Here is a 16,978-nt window from a genome sequence, read left to right as displayed (position 1 = left end):
GGGGCATCGGATGGAGTCAGGAGCGGCTCATCTGGGAGGGGGGGCTCCCATCCTTGCACGCAACCTGGGAGGGCATGGTGGGGGTGTTCCCCCGGATCTGTGCAGGGCAAGGGCGGGCTGCTGCTGGCGCTGAGCTCTTCCTGGCAGGGGGCTGGGCCAGGCTGCGCTTAGTGCAAAAAAGGGGGGCGGTGTTATGGAGAATTTTGGGGTGGCTGCAGCCCTGTCCCACAGAAAGCCCTGCGCCTCCCCCAGTCTGCAGCACCAGCCCACCCCGGCCCTGCATGCAGCTCCGGGGGGGCACATGCCCTCCTGGGTACAGGAGCCGCCTCCGTCTCCCTGCACCCCCTAGACAAGCCACTCACAGCTCTGTCCTGTGCCCCACCCCAGTTGTGGAGCACCTGCCCTAGCCCCACTCCCTCCCTAACTGCAGGGGCTTTGATCTACATCCCCACACACCCCTTCCCTTCCCCCATGACAGACTTACCAGCCCGACACTGGTCCGGCTGCAGATTGGAATTGGATCAGTATCAGGCAACATGGCTCCTTAAAAATCGGCCATCAGTATCAGCCCAGAAAATCTCTGTTGGTGCACCCCTAATTAGAATTTGCACTTTTGTAAGTGTCGTGGCAGCTGGGTGAGACAAGTAACTGAGTGGAAAATAGTTAATCAGTATCATCAAGTATTAAGCTTAGAACTCAGATATTCTGCCCACTATGTCAGACAAGTGGTGTGCTTAACACTAAGGTGCAGAAAACTTGTGGTAAAGATATTGGTTAAAAATGCTAGTTACAGAAAGTAGCATACCCTCTTTTTTTAATTCTTAGGAGCCAAAGATGACTCGTTCCAAGTTAAAGGAAGTAGTAGAGAAAGGAGTGGTGAGTATGTATTAATGCCTTTTTCCATTCACCAGGGAAAGGTTATAAACTCCTTTTATTGCTGCTATTGGGAGTAAGAAGTAGAAAGAATGTTTCTTGTTAACTATTCCCAAGCCAAGAAGATTGAAGTGTGTGCATCTATATCTATACCTGTATTTGTGTTAAGCTTAAATTAAAAAAATGGCATTTCCTTGCGTTAAACGATCAGTGTTGCAAAGTCACGTGGATAAAGCCTAGACAGTGAAATGAGAGTATCCCATGTAGGAGGCTTATTTTGGGTAGTTAGAAAGCATGTATTTTAGTCGTGTGTAATTTTGGGAATAGGCTCCCAAGCCCTGTTCTTCTGTGCTCCTATATCAGGGTTTTGGGGAAATCTGATCTTGTACTGACTACTAACAGCAGTTTTGTTTTACTTAGGTAATTCCTACCTGGAATATTTCACCAATTAAGAAGCCTAATGAGATCAAGGTTAGCAACTGAAAGGTGAATCTGTGCTGTTTCCTCTGTCTGCAGAGTTTGTTACAAGCAGATTTGCATTCTTATACGAAGCCTCCCAGGAAAATACATACCTGTTTCATCGTGGGTTCTTGTCCTTGACCCTGATGTTTCTCTTCTGCTGTCCCCTCTCATCCTACTTATTTATAGCTTGTTTTCCTGTTTTGTTTTGTTTTGTTTTATTTTACTACGTGTATTGTGGTCCTGATTAAAAGGCCAAGTCAGGAACAGGACTTATTGTCCTGGGCACTGCCTATCCCATAGATCTTACAGTATAATTTTAGACATAAACCAGCAGGTGGGTTTAATATTAGCCATTTGAGGAGTTGGGGAGAAAACTCAAAAACTTTTAAATTGAAACAAGTTGTACCCATCCTTTGATTTCTGAATCCACCCATTTCACTAGCTGCCCTTGCTCAAATTGACTACCCTATGCACCTCTCATCATTCTTCTTTTCTGCCATATATATCCTCAGTTGTCATGAACATTTGAACTTTCATTTCACTTACCTATAACCCTTTAGTACACTCTTGTAAAGCTTGTGTCCTTTCTTTGGCTTGTTGCAGCCCCCTCAGTTTGTGGACATTCCTCTTGAAGAAGATGATTCATCTGATGAGGAATACCAGCCAGAGGAGGAGGAGGAGGATGAGACTGCTGAAGAGGTAACAGTGGCAGAACATATTCCTATCTTAATTTCTTTTTATGTGAGGCAGTGGGGTGCTTTTAAAATGTACTCTATTTTGGTAGGAATTTGATCTCAAAGGTGTGAAATAAGTCTTTTGCTAGCTGTAGAATTGTTCAGTCTTTCCTTAATATACAAATCTTCTGCTTTAATTTTATGATGTATAAAATCACTGGAACCTGTCTTTAAAAAAGAAGTCATTGTATTTTGCAGTTTTACTCAATTGTGTTCTGCTTCTTTTATGTTACAGAGTTTGTTGGAAAGTGATGTGGAGAGCACTGCCTCTTCTCCTCGGGGACCAAAGCGACCTAGGACAAGACGCTCGTCTGATATGATGGAGACGGAGGAAGAGGGAGGGACACTCTCTGAGGTGCATGTTACATCACAGCTCTAGCACTTTCTCAGAAAGCTTCAATAATTAATTCTAAGTTACCAGTTAGACATTATTGTTCAGTCTTCTGCTGTTAGACAATAAGCAGCTGCTCTCCAACCACGTGTTTAGACTGAAATATTATACATTTTTCCTTTCCTGCTAGATCTAAATAGTTGTATACCCTCATTGTCCTTGTATAAATCCAACAGTTTATATCCATCAGTGATACCTTCTTAATTGCATCTCAGAAGCAGCCAATTCAGTAGGACCTAGTTTAAGGAAAATAAAAAAACAGACCTTATCAAACGGGGTTGTCCATCTTCTAAGTGGCCAGGAGCCGCAGGCTGCATCATGCAAGATGTTGCCCCTGCCATGCTGTTGGCACCCCATCACTGCCCTGTACCAAAATCTGTAGGATCTCTTGGCTCTGTGAGCTGTGCCACCCCTCCCCTCTCCCACCCACCCCCGCAAGGGGCAGGCAGAAGAAGCTGGAGGAGGGAGAGGGAGCCCTGAGACTGGCAGTAAGAGCACTGGAGGAAATTTAACACCTTGGAGAGCTGCATGTCGGACACCAGTTTGACAGCCTTGCTATAAATAAAATCTTTTAAGATGAAGGCCTCTCTTAATTAGGTCGAGAAGGTTACTACACCCCTTGTTAGGCACATTAGTGCTGAAGTGGTTCCTATGGGGCCTCCACCCCCTCCTAAACCGAAACAGAATAAAGACAGCACCTTTATGGAGAAGCTACATGCTGTGGATGAGGAACTGGCTTCTAGTCCCATGTGCATGGATTCTTACCAGGTAATATGTTTGAGAATGGTGCATGCAAATTAATATTATTGATGGGAGATTAATTGTCTGGTCCTCCTGTCTGAAACTTGTCTGCAAAATCCCTCTAACATATTATCCCCCTCTTATTTTGTCTGTTTCTTACTTTTAAGTTAATCAGATCTAATACCTTCAGTTCAGTTAGTTGAGGGACATAGCCATGGAATATTTTTTCCTGTGTCATAACTGTGTTGGTCCTAGTGAAGCATTTATTGTAACTTTTACTGTCATTGGGACATGTGGTTTAACTGGAGAACAGAAGCCTACCATATTGGTGATTAGTTCATCCATAATTAATATAACTTTGTTTTTTAAAGAGGTTCTGTCAGCTTAATAACTTTTGCAACCAAGTACATTACTAACACCTGAAGAGTATTTAAAAGTGAGAGAGTTAAACCTTCTTGGCTATTTAGTATTTGTTTAGAAGTAAGACAAATGACATCAGTTTCACGTAAGTTACTCAGTTTCCCATTTATGGTATTAGTACTGCAGTATTCAGGTTTTAATCACATCTATAGAATGTTTTAAAAATGGGTCATTGAAACTTTGTTTAAATCATGGGGAAGTTTCTGTTTTGCTTAATTATTATAACATGTGTTATATTAAGCTGAAACTATAAATTGTTCCCTTTGGAGTGACCCAACCATGTAACAAAGTCAGCCTGTAAAATTAGGAGCAGATGTCCAGAACGCCATTTACAACATCAGGGACTAGTATGTTGGGATTAACCTTTGCACTTTCAGTGAGCCTACTGAGCTGCAGTGAAATAGAGACCAGAAGAGGAGGTTCTGTTCAACAGCTCAGAAGGAATGCTTGCGATGAACAGGATAAAATAACCAAGGAATAAAATATTGACGGGAGAGAGAGCTTTCTAAGACTTGAGTGCTATGTACTTCAAAATATTGTTTAGTTGATATTTCAATGTAGTAATTATAGAGTCATGAAATCTTACAGCTGAAGGGAGTAACACTAGAACAAATCTTTTGGCAATAAGAGTCATATTTTCAGAGTGTCCAGTTTGTTGCTCCTTTTGTGGCTGAATTGAAATGCTTGGTACCAGGGAGGTTAGAAGAGTAATGGGGAGGCTTTGATTCTATTTTGTTTTCTGTCCATGTTTCAGTCTCTGGAAGACAGCCTTATTGCCTTCCGCACCCGATCAAAGAGACCCCTGAAGGATGTGCCTCTTGGTCAGTTGGAGGCTGAGCTCCGTGCTCCAGATATAACACCAGACATGTATGACCCAAATACTGCAGATGATGAAGAATGGAAAAGATGGCTTGGGGGACTCATGAATGATGATGCAGAGAATGAAGGTACTGGTTATTCAGTGAATAGTGTTTTCAGTTCTGAGCTATTTAGGGGTTGTGTGTGGGAAGCTGATGCTTTCTCATCTTGTTTTATACCAGACAGTCTCATATGGAACTGTTGACTTGGTTAGTGCTGCAGGACAAGAGCTTCTGACCTTCCCTGTACTCATATTGCTCTAGTTAAATTGCTCTCTTAAAAGCTAGTTTAATGCTGCCCTTGAGAGACAGTGGGATTGAAATGCATCTCAGCCAAACTATAGATACATCAGTGCCCAGTGTAACCAGATATGCTGGTTTGTGTGCATGCATATGTGGTTTTCCCAACACGCTACTTTGTATCATGGTCTGAATGATACAGTGATATGGTCATTAATAATGGATAAGAAAAGTTTTGTCTGCCTGAATCTACCCATCTTGGAGGCCTTTTGTCAGGTATTCTGAGGGAACACTTCTTTTACTTAAACCTAGCTTCCCTGACAATTGAACAAATTGCAGATCTCTTAAAACACTAAAGTTTAGTCTTGTCTCTGTGTGGCAGGATAGTCATTAAGTGCACTGCATTTTTCCAGGTCGCTATTAGCACTTACTATCTATATCTGAAAAAATAGCTCAAAATATTTATTTTGCTAGATGAGGCAGATGATGACGATGACCCTGAATACAACTTCTTGGAAGATCTGGATGAACCAGACACGGAAGATTTCAGAAATGATCGTGCTGTGAGAATCACCAGTAAGTCCTTTGCTAACATTAGTTTCTTCAAGGCTGAATCTTTAGGCACCTTAATACCTTAGAAAATATGGCCCACAATTTTAACAGTTTTAGAATTAGCAGATTTCATCTTCTGTTACCTGTTCATAGAAGGAAGAAGAGAGCTTATTTGGTTTCTTATTTGTAGTATATGATGTGTCAAAACCCAAGTTTGACCACAGGGTAAATATCTTCCCCTGTTTCTGTATATGATTATGTGATTTTTCTTTAACTTACTTCAGTTTGAGAAGTATCTGTTAATATCATAGAAGCATAGAGAAGTAGGGCTGAAAGGGACCATCAGAGGTCGTCTTGTCCTTACCCCTACCAGTGGTAGGATTGTCTCCGTCCAAACAATTTTATACAGATCCGTTATCTGACTCATCAGTAAAACCACAGTCAACCCTGGTGCAACTACAAGGCATAAGACCCTAACCTGCTACAGATAGAGCAGGGGAACAGTGGTGGCCAATGTCCAGCTGCTGTGAAGGTTATTAAAATATATGCCTGAGAGATCCAAGGAAAACGGACATATCTCCTGTTAGATTCCACAGTCCTGTGCCATCTGAGCATGAGGTAAAATTCCTTCCTGACCCCAGATATGGTGATTGGCCTGACCCTAAATGGAGGGGCAAGACCCTCTAGCCAGGAACTTCTGAGTTTAAGTTCCAGCAGGAGCATTGGCACACTCTAGTCACAATCCCCAGCCTTGGCTGCAAGCAACATCCATTGCTTCAGAGGAAGGGAATAAAAACCCTGACGCGTCTAGCAACAGAAGGGGGAAAAATTCTTTCCCAGCAGCATGTGGCAACCAGCAAAGTCCAGAAGCATTGTAGAGCATAGCCTACAGAGCATGTAGAGCATCCATTGCAGAGCATAGTCATATCTTCTCCTAGATCATCCTTGACCAATACCTGTCCAACCTCTCCTTGAATACCTCAAGTGATAATAAGTATTTTAAATTGGCTATATTAATCTTAGCCCTTTAAATAGGTTGCTACCATTTCAGGCCATGTAAGAGAGAATGTGTGGACTCTTCTCCATCTTCTTGTCTTGGAGAGCTTGCAAGGATCTGTTACATTCGTGGAGATTTTGTAAATAGTAAACAACTCTTGGATCACTAAATCTGTTGCTGGAAAAAAGAAGCTTCATAACCCTATCCTATTTTCTTACAGAGAAAGAAGTGAATGAACTAATGGAGGAACTATTTGAGACAGTAAGTGAAAATTCAGAGCTAAAGCTGTAGAAGTGTATCTATTCTGAAGCTGACAGTCTTTGAAGGTGTCACTTGGAGCCATACAATGGGGATCTGTACTAGATATATCAATGTACACTCAATATAAGGGATTCTGTTCTCTAGCGAGCCTAGAGAGAAGGTTGAGAGAGTGTCCAAATGAAGGCAAGTATGTCTGCTGAGAGCACTAGTATAGGCCCACTGTGGCAAATTTGTGCCAAACCATAAGTCTTTCCTGAAGCCTGAGCTTTGTCTTGTATTCCTGACAACTGCTGAGCAACTTCTTATTTCTTGTCAGTTCCAGGATGAGATGGGTTTTTCCAACATGGAAGATGAAGGCCCAGAAGATGAAGACAGCATTGCAGAGTCACGACCAAACTTTAATACACCACAGGCACTCAGGTAGGCTTCATTTAAAAAGAAAAAAGAAGGGAAAAAGCCATAGACAGTAGAATCCTTGTTAGAGCATGAAGGTATTCTGAGCCTTTTTTTATGCATTATGGCACAAATGGTAATATTGCATAGCATTGTGACCCTTGGCCTGAGATAGAGACAGATTTCTTTCCTTTATTGTGAAGTAATTAACGTAATACCTCTGGATTTTCTGTTAATAAGAGTACTGTCTCTGAGCAAGGCTGAACAAGTACTATACTCCATGCTGTGTTCTCCCAATGCATATCACTGGAATAGCAGGGTGCAATCAGCAAAGAGGCAGCTGGAAATGTTGTGTAGCAGCATAGAACTGCAACAGCTGTAGATAAGATGTCAGCATTTTGATAACTATTGGCATAGAATATACTTGAACCAGTGAGCTGGTTTTGAAAGGCTTTGGCTGTCATCCTCATGCTCCTATGCTTAATAACTTTTTTTTTTTTCCAGCTATAGTTATCTACTATTGAAACACTAGGAGTTAACTAGCAGGCTGACTGTGACTTGCTGTGTGATGAAGCCTCCTTGTATGTGGGGCAGCCCAGCTCAAGACTAAGCTGTTTCTGTTTGGGAAGGGAGCTAAAGTGACTGCTGGGCTTCTGCACCTCTCTGGATAAGCAGTGCTGGAGGGGAGTGTAGAAATCTTTTACCAGCTACAGTCAAAATACAAAGAGTGTTTTATCCTTGCACCTTTTTATTTGTATCACTCACCTTTTTGGGCTCTGATTAGTTGCATCCATTTCTCACTTGTAGGTTAAATTCTCCTCCTAACTGCTGCTTCCTCTGAATTCTTGAAGGGGGTGTCTTTGTAAAGGCATCTGTTTGTTCTTTGGCCCTTTCCCTGTAGTACCTTGTAATATGAATGCTGCAGAGTAGTGGGGGTCAACTTTCTGGGCTGGTATGACATAAATTAGCCCCATGCCCTCTTTGGGTATTACTCCAATCTCCGTCTCCTGCCCAATCTGCTGCTCTTTCTTTCTACTCCTCGCTCTGTGCTCCCTAATCATTCTGCTCTGCCCTGTCTGCCACTGCTTGCCTCCTCTCTGATCCGCTGTGTTCCCCATGGAGAGGCTTTCTGTACCACTTGCGACCTGTGTGCCACAGGTTGGCCACTCCTGTCTTGGAGAGGTTGCTGATTGTGACTATCTCTGGGCTTGATCCAGAGATGGGTTTGGTTAGTGGTGAGAGAGAGTTGACTGGGCTAGTGAGTAAGCTCTGTCTTAAATGGACTGGCACCTAGCACTGTTCTTAGAAAGGCAGCAGCAAATGTGCACTGGAATAGCTGGCTAGGACACTTCCTACATTTACAAAGCACACCTGTTGCAACAGAGACCTGTAGGTGATCATATCCAGGCTGATTATGGTAATCATTGCAGTTAAAGTAGTGTTAAAGTAGTGTGAGCTCTGTTTTTTGGATCAGGCCTGTTCAGCTTTTGATTGATCTCTCTGTTTTAGTTTTGTCTAATCTCATTCTTATGCCATGCTTATGCAGTTGTATCTGGGCACTTAAGCAAGATAATGTCCTTGTAAACTTGGAATGTAACAGAAAATGGTACAAATGATTGAATAGGGAGTGTGTTTACCTGAACCAATAATGAACAAATGCCATAGCATAATGTTGGAATGGATGCTGCTAAAAGGTTTGTCTTTCAGATTAAAAAGAGAAATGAAAAAACTGACTGCTCATGCTCATCAGTGATCCCATTACACTTTTCTAAGGATCAGAAGTGGTTTTGTCAAATTCCAACTGTGCCGTCCTCCTCTTAGGTTCAGCTGAATGCAGGATTTATCTTAACTCTTTGTCTGAACTGTCAATTCAAGCAAAAGTTACTGCTGCACTCTTCAGTAAGAGTGTTTCAGTGGTAGATTAATGGATTTTGTAAGTGCCACGTTTCCAAAATACTTTTTGGTTTCTTAAGATGAAGACTGCTAAGAAGTACAAGTGGTACAATGGTAGCTTGCTTTTACTTATGCTTCACAGAATACCTTAATGTTAATATCCAGAATATATTAATAGCGATACTTTCTAGTGGAGACACCAGGATGATGTGAGCCGCCTCTAAGTCATGGACTTGGCATAATTCTATCTGCTTGATCTGGAACAGGTTTGAAGAGCCTCTGGCCAACTTACTGAATGAACAGCATCGGACAGTAAAAGAACAGCTTGAACAGCTGCGAATGAAGAAATCTTCAACTAAGCAACCACAGGAGGTAGAGAGGCCAAAACCTCAAAATGAAAAGCCACTCCAAACACTGGTTTTGGATAATGCACAAAGAAAGAGGCTCCAGCAGCAAATGCAGCAGGTAAGAGGCTCTTGGAATTTATCAAACGTAAATATTATGTTCAGTTTTGCTAAACATTGCAGAGCAAATCCTCTGCTTAATATGATGGCGTGCTACAACATAGTTGATGCTTTAGAACCTTTTCCAGTACTTTTGAACATTAGTACATCTAAAAAGCTTCACTTGCCTGACTTGTTCTTGCAGCATGTCCAGCTCCTGACTCAAATTCACCTTCTTACCAGCTTCAACGCCAGTCTGAGTTCAGAAACCAGCACCACTAGGATGTTTCTGGTAAGAATCTATCTCAAATCAAGAATTCAGTTCTAGTGAGCAGTGGGGCTCTCCTGCAAAGATGAGATGAGAGAGTGTTCCTTTAGATATATATATTTTTTAAATACTAGTATCATGAACCATATTATTACTTTGATGCTTACTGAAATAGTGTGTACTATGGTGGCAAGAATGTGGTGGTCTGGGTGGGCAGATTGGCAGAATAGACTTAATCAGTCATTCCATGATTGAGAGCTAATAGCTAGGGACAGAAGTAGGACTAAAGACCACTGTCACTCTGCAGATTTCTGTGCCTTCCCATTTGGCAGGTTTACTTTCTTGAGTGACAGTTGTAGAGATGTTACTTACATTGAAAGCAAGTCCTTTCATCTTCTCTTTCGTATTTGATCCCTCAGACTGAGCTGAGTAACTTTGCTCAAAGCTCCATCCTCCTTCGCCAGCAATTCAGTTCCAAATTTCAAACAGTATTCCAACCATGTAACTTGAAGGGAGCACTGCAGCTCATTGATGACTTCCACACCCAGGTCAAAATTGATTGGAGCCCTCGCAAACCTGGGAAAAAGACTGGTATGTAACTGAAAGGGTAGCAGATTTGTAGGGTAGTAACAGCCTGTTTGGTGCTATCCTCCTCAAAATTGGATTCTGCTTTTTTTTTACTCTAATAGGAAACTTTCCATTCTTTTATGGCACCCTGTCTGGGATGTCTTTATCTGGTGACCTCAGTATTACTAGCCACCTTGTTTCTTAAACCATGGGAATATTGAGTAGCAAGCACATTTCGTAGGACTTCTCCCGTTTTGCTTAGCCTGGTAGTCCTGTAATCCCAGGGTATCTTTGCAGATGTCTTTCAAGATGTGAAAAACCCCAGCCTGTGCTGCTTTCACAAACAGAAGGCGCAAGGACAATGGTGGTTACAATAAGATGCTAGTGAGTAGCAATATTTGAGCTCCTACCATTGTTTGATTGCATCAGTTTATGCTGTTATGTTAATTTTTTTCACAGCAAATGAATTTCCCTGTCTGCCAAAACAAGTGGCATGGATTTTGGCAACAAGAAGAGTCTTTATGTATCCAGAGTTGCTACCAATATGTTCTCTGAAGGCAAAAACTCCCCGGGACAAGATTTTCTTCACCAAGGCAGAGGACAAGTAGGTTTTAAGGGGGTAAAATACATATGAATGGAGCTGCCTTCCATCGGGAAACAAGTGGGATACTATAGCCATCTTATGGGATGCCTGGACATCCTAGAGCAGTGGTGCTCAGCCTTTTGACCTTGTGGGCCAGAGGAGTGGTGTAGCTTCAGTCCACTGGCTGCATTGGGTCCCAGGTTGCCTCTGCATGCCCCCAGTCCAGTGCCAGAATCAGGCCTTGTGGCCCCACCTGAGCCTGCATCTCAGGATCAGGTCCCTTGTGCCCAAATCAAGCCCCTGGGGCTCTGGGCTGCCCCTGCCTTGCCCCTCATGCCACCCTGTGCACCTGATATAGCACACAAGGCCATTTATGTATGGGGCTCCTCATAGACCCATGGGGAGTCTGGTAGGACAGATGACACGGTACCAAGGGCCAGATATAGCCCACAGGCTGGGGATTGAGCACCCCTGTTCCTAGAGTAACATCTCCTTACAGCCATTTGGAGGGAAGGCCACAGATTTTAACAGTTTCATAGATTTCTAGGGTTGGAAGGGACCTGTTAGATCATCAAGTCTGACCACCTGCTCTGGGCAGGAAAGAGTGCTGGGGTCAAGTAACCCCAGCCAGGTGCTTGCCTAACCTCTTTTTTAAATGCCTCCAAGGTAGGGGAAAGCACTATCTCCCTTGGAAGCCCATTGCATATTTTGGCAACCCTCACTGTAAAGAATATTTTCCTGATGTCCAATATAAATCTGCTCTTCATCAGTTTATGGCCGTCGTTTCTAGTAACCCCGAGGGGCGGCCTGGTTAACAAAGTATCCCCTATTCCCTGCTGAACCCTACTGATGAGCTTATAGACGGCCACAAGATCACCTCTCAGCCTTTTCCTGTGGAGGCTGAAGAGATTCAGGTCTCTCAATCTATCTTCATAGGATCTTACCTGCAGGCCCTCAACATGCGAATAGCCCTCTTCTGAACCCTTTCCAGGTTATCCGTATCCCTCTTGAAGTGCAGTGCCCAAAACTGGATGCAGTACTCCAGCTGCAGCCTCACCAATGCTGCATAGAGGGGAAGTATAACCTCACCAGACCTGCTTGTGATGCACCTACTAATGCAAGAGAGTGCAGTTAGTCTTACTTATTAAAGATCATGAAGTCCAACCCCAAAGGAGGTCAAGGCTCCAGTGAGGTTTGAACTCACAACCCCTGATTTACAAGGCCAGTGCTCTAACTGAGCTATGGAGCCAGTTTTTTGTTGCTTTTTTTTTTTTGAAGAGGACAGTTGAAGAGGGCACTTTGTATTGAGAGACATTCTGAATCCAGTATGCACACTAGTTTGGTTTTTTTGTTGTGTGCCTGACTGAATTCCATATATCATCATTTACAACTTTCTCCCAAATCAGGGGTGCTCAACCTTTTGAACTTGCACTTGAGATGAGTGGCCTGCAGGCCAGATCAGGCCCTGGGGCCTGGCACAGTCCCTTTCTGCCCCCCACACACAGGGATTGTCCCCCAAGGGGTCAGCTCCCCCTCCCTCCTGCACTCTGTGTGCCAGGATTGAGTTCTGGGTGTTCAGTACTATCCCAACCCAGCCCTCTACACTGAGATTGGGCCCTGGAGCCTGGTGCTGCACTAGCCTGCCCTGCATGCTGAGATCAGGTGCTGGATCCAGCATGTAGGGCCCAGGGCTTCCCATGGGTCCAGAGGTTTGGCAGCGGGAGAGCAGTGCCACCTCTCTTCTGCTGATGAATTTCCAGACCTATGGGGAGCTCCACAGGCCAAGGGATGAGCACCTTTGTCCTAGGCTAAACCACATTTAGCAGTTGACTAAGCTGTGTTCATTCTGTACTCTTCTTCTCAAGGGCTTATTGTTGCTACAGGTGACCAAAGAAAAGAACTTCAAGGGTGTTAGCAGATATGAAGACAAATAAAGAATATTTATATCTGCTACAGGTTGAATACTGGTCTCACAGACCTTTTTCCTTTGCAGTTTATTGGCTTTAGGACTGAAGCATTTTGATGGGACAGAGTTTCCTAAACCTTTAATCAGCAAATATCTCATGCCACCAAAGACCGCCCACCAGTTAACAGTGAGAATCAAGAATCTCAACATGAACCGAGCCCCTGACAATATCGTCAGAGTGAGTTATGCATTATGCCATTTTCATTTTGTAAGTGGTTGTGTTGGGAGTGTTCACGCAAAAGAGAAAACATGGACCTTATATACTGCCTGTAGTGATATTTCTTAACCAGTAATGTGAAGTTTCATTTTTGTTGTGGATAAGGACTTATTTGGAGCCCTTCCCTTTCCCTTATTTTACAGCTGGTCTGTTCACTTCTTGGGGACCCAGCATCTTCTACAGAGAACTTTAATACAACTGTAAATCAGATAAATTTGAAATAATAAGATTCCTCTCAGTAGTTTTGCTATGTCTGTTTTCAGGTGCAGATCTTGCTGAAATTTTTTCACATCTGTGTATTTAAAGTGCACTCTGGCTAAAGAAAAGTAAATTTAGGTCACTTGAACTCCCAGCGTGCACTTTCTAGATAATGTTTTCTGACACTTGGCTTTGAGAGATCTCCTGTACTACTTTGAATTTACTTGTTGGAGTTTCCCCCTTGTCTCCTCAGTATTACAAGAAAACAAAACAGTTGCCCATCTTGTTCAAGTGTTGCGAGGAGGTCCAGCCTCATGAGTGGAAACCCCCTGTAGAGAGAGAAGAACATCGCCTGCCCTTCTGGCTGAAGGTATGTTGCTTGCCATTTAAATTTGTCTTTGCTTCCCATCCTGACCTGAGAGCTAATGAGCTGTTTAGGGTATGTGTATTAGCAAAATGAAGGTGGGACTGGCTCACAGATAGGCAAACTGCTAGTTTTGATAACACAGATAACAATAGTTGTGAAGACGTATAATCTTTTCATACCCATAACTGGTGCATCTCTGCTGGCAGAACTTTGTAATGTAAACAAGGCTTTAGTGTTGTTGGCTTTGAAGTATGCTCATTTATTTCAGTGGGATGAAATACTTTGTCGCATACCTTGAGGTTGTATATATCCAAAATTAGCCTGACCAGCAGCTCACTGTCAGAAGCATCACTACCTTCCTTGCTGCACTGAACAGCCTGATGATAGAAAAACATTTATCACTTTACAAGTGCTGACCTAGGAGCAAAATGCAAATCTGTGATTTGAATATTGCTTTCCTGTGATCCACCCCATGTCCTAGTAGCATCCAAATGTGTCACATTCATTAATGATTGTTTTTCCCTCAAAATCCTTTGCACTGTGCAGAAAAATGGAAGCAGAGTGATTAAGTGCCTTGCCTAACTAACACAGAAGTTGTATAGCAGAGCCAAAAATTGAGCCCAGGTATCCCAAGACCAGTTCATCAGATGAGCCTGTTGACATATTGATGACATTTGTGACCTCACCCTCTTTTATGGTTTAGGGAGTCTTTGAAGCCTCCTCCCCATACCCTTATTCTTTTAAAAGAAGTCTTTACAAACTAGTTTGGAAGAGAAACATGACATGCGCCATTTGGTCACATTCCTACTTCCAAAGAATTGCAACCTGTAAGAGTCTTTCATTTAAGTTAGAGAATAAGCAGTAAATAGAACCATCCTCTCCTCCCATGTGTGTGCGCGCACGTCAGTTTGCTTTATGCGTAACTTTCTGCCTCCAATTCATCACTGTTGTTTGCAAGGAGCAAGCATCTGGGGACTGAAATAACTAGAGTCTGTGTTTTCTGTAGGCAAGTTTATCCTCCATTCAAGGAGAACTGAAACAGTTAGAAGATGCAAGAGAGACGACGGGTTCACCCTGTGCAGAGTCTGATTTTGTGAGGACAGGAAAAGAAACAGCAGATGCAGAATGTGATGGAAAGTACCCTCTGCTCTTGCCCAAGGGAATAGTGTTGATGCTGAAGCCCCTTGCCAACCGTTTCTCTAGGAGAGTATGGAGGAGGCAGAGGTCTGCAGCCCTCAAGCCTCTCCTCATTCGACCAAGTCCGTGCATGCAGCCTAGTTCCAATACCATCAATGTCCAGAAAACTGCTGTAAAGTTATCCCAATCAGAAGCTCCTCCAAGCAAAGTTGTGGTCCACATTCCCCGGTTAATCCAGCCAGCTACTGTTATGCAGACTGTGCCTGGAATGCAGCATCTGAACATCCCGTCTGGAGTAGGAAGTGGGGAAAGCCTGGACTTTCAGAACGCTCTCTCCACTCTACATTCTGATTCCAGAACTTGTCTTCCTGCTGGTGTACCGTCAGCACTGATAACCTCAACCCCTGTGACTTTTCAGCCAAAAATGGTCCTTTCAACATTGGCTGCATCGAAGATCCGCAAGCCTTGTGTTCGCAGGGGATACCAAAGGAAAAAGGGTGCAAAGCCTTCCCCTCTACTAAAAACTGCCCCTCTGATCCAGCCGGCCCCTGTCATCCTCACTGTACCAGCTGCCACAGTGAAAGTGGTTAATATTGGCAATGGATGCAATATGATTCAACCCATAAATACAGCAGTTGGCAGAAGCAGTCAAACTATTCCAGTAACTACTTTGTTGGTAAATCCCACCACCTTCCCATGCCCATTGAATCAACCTCTTATGACTTCCTCAGTCCCTCCTTTGATAGTCTCTTCAAATGCTGTAGGTCTTCCTAGTTCATCAACTGCTGAAGACAAAGAGCAAGTGAATCCAATCACCTCTTGTTCTGCTGTAAATGATGAAAATTCCTACCCTATAGTGGAGCCTAAAGTGGAGCACCCAGATCTACACTCTTCATGCCCTGCCATCTCCCCTAAGAAGGAACACAACATAAATCTGGCTGCTGCCATCAGTGACAGCCAGGAGAAGACTAATGAGGGTGACTGTTGCAGTTGGACAGCGGAGGAGAAAGCCTTAGAGCCATTACCTTTAGATCTTGTGCATTTAGGGACTTTAAGAGAAACAGTAAAAACTGAACCTGAAGATCCCAGTGATGTCCTCGAGGAAAACTTAACCCAGAAAAGGCAAGACTTTGCATGTGTTGAGATAAAAGAGGAATTTGTGTTAGATCTTAGGCAGGAGCTGGACATGGAGGCCACAGCTGAACATCTAAATGAGCAGAAGGAAATTAAAAAAGAGTGTGCTGCCCAGGACGAAAAGGGAGGAGAGGAAGAGAGAGGGATGCATCCAGCCACCCAAGATGAACAGGAGTTGGAAGCAGCAGGTGTGACTGGGGCAGAAGTGAGTGAGTCTCCCAAGAATGTTACAACAGATGCTAAAGCAGAGTCCAGTAGCCCACTGGAAAAACCAGAGGACTTATCCAGCATGGATGGTCAGTCTGTGGGGACACCAGCTGGTCCTGAGGCAGGAGGAGAGAAGGATGGCCAGGAAGAGGAAGAAGAGGAGGATTTTGATGATTTTACTCAAGATGAGGAGGATGAAGAAATGTCATCTGCATCGGAAGAGTCCGTGCTATCTGTCCCAGAACTTCAGGTAATAAAATAGCATCCTAACAGTGAATTCCATAAATAAGAGAATTTTCTTTTTTACATTTTCTAAGAGTCATGGGTGGGGTTAGGCCAGGGTGGAATCACACCTTCAGATTTAAATGAAAAATAATTTTGTAAATGTTTGTTTGAATGCACGTGTTTTATATGGTACCAAGAGTGTGCATGACACTTAACAGCTGAATTTAGGGAAGAGTTTTTGTCCTGAGGAGCTTATGTGTTAGATCAGCAGCATGACTTGCAAGTGTCCAGATCCAAATATTGTTGCAGTTCTAAGGGCTCCATCAACTAGCTTTGTCGTTTGTTTGTAGAGCAGATTTTGCAGGAAACTTATTTTCACCCTGAAGATTCCTCAGGTTAAAGTCACTTGAGTAAACAGGCAAAATTGACAAAAAAACCCTCCTAGTGATCATTCACAGTTTTCAAGTTTAGAAATAACTTCACTTTTGGGAGTATTTATCATATAGCTTTAGAACCTTAAGGTCCTGGGATATATTATAGCTCATGGCAGTGTTAATCTATAGTTGGCTAGGGGGTGAAAAGATTAAAAATGAGCAGGGATCCCGGTTTTCCCTGGTAAAAAAAAAAAAAAAAAAATCACAAATTCTCTGATAAAAACACCAAAATCTGTTATTAAAATTAAAGGACACCCACAGCCCCTTCCCCCCAGCCCTGCCAGAGGAAGCCCCCAGCTGCCAGAGCTATGGGGCCAGGGCCCCAGGTCCACAGCTCTTTGCCCCCAATGGATGGCAGCAGCTGTTGCAGCAGGAGAAGCATGGAGCCAGCTCCCCCACTGCTGCCTGCTGTGGGCTT

The 16,978-nt window shown here is 43.3% G+C and overlaps 1 protein-coding gene across 3 annotated transcripts in view; it reads left to right on the top strand.

Moving 5' to 3' along the window:
• Nucleotides 1-16,978, top strand: part of GON4L (gon-4 like) — a 40,692-nt gene that overhangs the window by 5,478 nt on the left and 18,236 nt on the right. For all 3 annotated transcript variants that reach the window (XM_019528139.1, XM_019528132.1, XM_019528150.1), the window contains exons 5-20: nt 826-876; nt 1,294-1,344; nt 1,939-2,034; nt 2,305-2,424; nt 3,058-3,228; nt 4,376-4,568; nt 5,193-5,294; nt 6,488-6,528; nt 6,845-6,948; nt 9,081-9,279; nt 9,463-9,549; nt 9,945-10,116; nt 10,552-10,696; nt 12,669-12,819; nt 13,310-13,426; nt 14,430-16,151. In XM_019528139.1, coding sequence (XP_019383684.1) covers nt 826-876; nt 1,294-1,344; nt 1,939-2,034; nt 2,305-2,424; nt 3,058-3,228; nt 4,376-4,568; nt 5,193-5,294; nt 6,488-6,528; nt 6,845-6,948; nt 9,081-9,279; nt 9,463-9,549; nt 9,945-10,116; nt 10,552-10,696; nt 12,669-12,819; nt 13,310-13,426; nt 14,430-16,151 — 3,522 coding nt within the window. The remainder of the gene's footprint in view (nt 1-825; nt 877-1,293; nt 1,345-1,938; nt 2,035-2,304; nt 2,425-3,057; nt 3,229-4,375; nt 4,569-5,192; nt 5,295-6,487; nt 6,529-6,844; nt 6,949-9,080; nt 9,280-9,462; nt 9,550-9,944; nt 10,117-10,551; nt 10,697-12,668; nt 12,820-13,309; nt 13,427-14,429; nt 16,152-16,978) is intronic.

The sequence above is a fragment of the Gavialis gangeticus genome, unplaced genomic scaffold, assembly GCF_001723915.1.
Source record: "Gavialis gangeticus isolate Ggan-Ray unplaced genomic scaffold, GavGan_comp1, whole genome shotgun sequence".
In the NCBI taxonomy this organism is placed as follows: domain Eukaryota; kingdom Metazoa; phylum Chordata; order Crocodylia; family Gavialidae; genus Gavialis; species Gavialis gangeticus.
Note: the sequence above shows the minus strand (reverse complement) of the source record. Positions and strands in the feature narration are given on the sequence as shown.